This window comes from Symphalangus syndactylus, chromosome 9, assembly GCF_028878055.3.
Source record: "Symphalangus syndactylus isolate Jambi chromosome 9, NHGRI_mSymSyn1-v2.1_pri, whole genome shotgun sequence".
In the NCBI taxonomy this organism is placed as follows: Eukaryota; Metazoa; Chordata; class Mammalia; order Primates; family Hylobatidae; genus Symphalangus; species Symphalangus syndactylus.
This window is the reverse complement of record NC_072431.2, coordinates 132,991,154-132,993,535: the sequence shown is the minus strand read 5'-3', so window position 1 is coordinate 132,993,535 and position 2,382 is coordinate 132,991,154. Positions and strand designations below refer to the sequence as shown.

Below are 2,382 nucleotides of genomic sequence, written 5' to 3'. Positions count from 1 at the left end.
CTTCATTGATCATTTCTAGTTGGAGTGTAGCAGAGTAATATTATCTCCTTTTAGCATGATCCGACCCAGTTGTTTTCTTTTTTTTTTTTTTTTTTTTTTGAGACGGAGTCTCGCTCTGTCTCCCAGGCTGGAGTGCAGTGGCGCAATCTCGGCTCACTGCAAGCTCCGCCTCCCGGGTTCACGCCATTCTCCTGCCTCAGCCTCTGCGAGTAGCTGGGACTACAGGCGCCCGCCACCACGCCCGGCTAATTTTTTGTATTTTTAGTAGAGACGGGGTTTCACCGTGGTCTTGATCTCCTGACCTCGGGATCCGCCCACCTCGGCCTCCGAAAGTGCTGGGATTACAAGCGTGAGCCACCGCGCCCGGCCTCAGTTGTTTTCTTGACTTTGTTTTAGAATGAATCTCTCCTGCTTCATGTAATACAAGATTCATATACTCATCAAAACCAATGATACAGCCTTCTATCTGCATATTCACTTGCTCATAGAGCCACACCTGAATCCGTGATCTATTTTGTAAGTATCTAAAGATGAGGTTGATGGGCTGCACCATAACCTTCTGCACTTTCTGGCCCTGGCCACGGTATGCCATGGTGGAATTTCACAAAGAGCACACTCGCACGCTTATCATTATTATTTTTATTTTTGAAATGGAGTTTCGCTTTTGTTGCCCAGGCTGGAGTGCAATGGCGCGATCTCGGCTTCCTGTAACCTCTGCCTCCCGGGTTCAAGTAATTCTCCTGCCTCAGCATCCCAAGTAGCTGGGATTACAGGCATGCACCACCACGCCCAGCTAATTTCGTATTTTTAATAGAGATGGGGTTTTGCCATGTTTGCCTGGCTGGTTTTGAACCCCTGACCTCAGGTGATTCACTCACCTCAGCCTCCCAAAGTGCTGGGATTGCAGGCGTGAGCTACCAAGGCTGGCCAGGAATCCTTAAAAAGGTGTCAGGATATCAATAGAAGTTTCATGAGCTAATAACTAATTTGAAGAGAACGCCAACAAAATAGGACTACATGTATCTTTCTCATGATGGGGCTGGATAAAATCAGGTAACACTAATAAAGTCATCTAAGTGTGGGCAATATAGTGAGACCCCATCTCTACAAAAAATAAATAAATAAACAAATAAAAATTAACCAGACATGGCGGTGCATGCCTGTGGTCCCAGCTACTTGGGAGGCTGTGGAGGGAGGATTGCTTGAGCCCAGGAATTCAAGGCTGCAATGAGCTATGATTGCACCACTGCATTTCAGCCTGGACAACAGAGTGAGAGCCTGTCTCAAAAAAAAAAATAAATAAAAATAAAAAAAGGTAACCTGGCTGGGCACGGTGGCTCATGCCTGTAATCCCAGCACTTTGGGAGGCTGAGGTGGGAGGATCACCTTAGGTCAGGAGTTCGAGACCAGCCTGACCAACATGGTGAAACCCCATCTGCACTAAAAATACAAAATTAGCCGGGTGTGGTGGTGCATGCCTGTAATCGCAGCTACTTGGGAGACCAAGGCACAAGAATCACTTGAACCAGGGAGGCAGAGGTTGCAGTGAGCCAAGATTGTGCCATTGCACTCCAGCCTGGGCAACAACAGTGAAACTCCTTCTCAAAAAAAAAAAAAAAAAGTAACCTAAAGCCAGAGGAAAATGTACTTGCTGTGGTGTAGGCCAAGAAGAAAATGTAAGGCAATTTGTAGAAAAGTTTAAGTTCATATTAAAATAATGAACAAGAATTTAGAAAAGTTTTTAGAGGTAAGACAGCTCTTCATGGCCGGGTGCGGTGGCTCATACCTGTAATCCCAGTACTTTGGGAGGCTGAGGTGGGTGGATCACGAGGTCAGGAGTTCGAGACCAGCCTGACCAATATGGTGGAACCCCATCTTTACTAAAAATACAAAAATTATCTGGGCATGGTGGCGCGCACCTGTAGCCCCAGCTACTCAGGGGGCTAAGGCAGGAGAATTGCTTGAACCTGAGAGGTGGAAGTTGCTATGAGCCGAGATCATGTCATTGCACTCCAGCCCGGGTGACAGATTCAGACTCTATCTCAAAAAAAAAAAAGCTCTTCATGAAGCAAAAGCACTTGAAGCGAAAGTGAAGCATAGCTTCTGTCTTATAGGAAGCTGGGATAGCCAAACACCAAGTTCAGGAACAACTGAAAGTACATCATAGGTTTCCAAAAGGAGAGGAAAGAATCTCTTGATTATCAAAATGACGATGCTAAAGTTATGAATAATTCTCTTAAGTTTGACACTGAGGAGAAAAGTAATAGAAAAGAAGTTGTGTTATCTAGATTGGTCAATGGAGAGCCAGGGGCTCACCAAGGTCAGAAAGTGAAAGACAGAGAAGGCAGTTCTAGCTGCTATTACTGCATAATAAATAACCTC

At 45.5% G+C, this 2,382-nt stretch overlaps 1 protein-coding gene across 1 annotated transcript; it reads right to left on the bottom strand.

Annotated features, from left to right (window-relative positions):
* LOC129490409 (small nuclear ribonucleoprotein E-like) lies at positions 1 to 619 on the bottom strand. The gene is made up of 2 exons (XM_055294290.2): positions 369 to 619; positions 1 to 76 (listed from the first exon to the last, which is right to left on the bottom strand). The coding sequence occupies exons 1-2, from the start codon at positions 590 to 592 to the stop codon at positions 16 to 18; spliced, it is 285 nt and encodes a 94-aa protein (XP_055150265.1). The 5' UTR covers positions 593 to 619; the 3' UTR covers positions 1 to 15.
* Between the last annotated feature and the right edge of the window lie 1,763 nt (positions 620 to 2,382).

Bases quoted from the DNA above. Each gene is read 5' to 3' on its own strand.
- LOC129490409 (XM_055294290.2), bottom strand. From the start codon at position 592: ATGGCATACCGTGGCCAGGGCCAGAAAGTGCAGAAGGTTATGGTGCAG. The intron at 77-368 runs GCCGGGCGCGGT...AAAAAAAAAAAG, and splicing joins AAGTCAAGAAAACAACTGAG to AAAACAACTGGGTCGGATCA.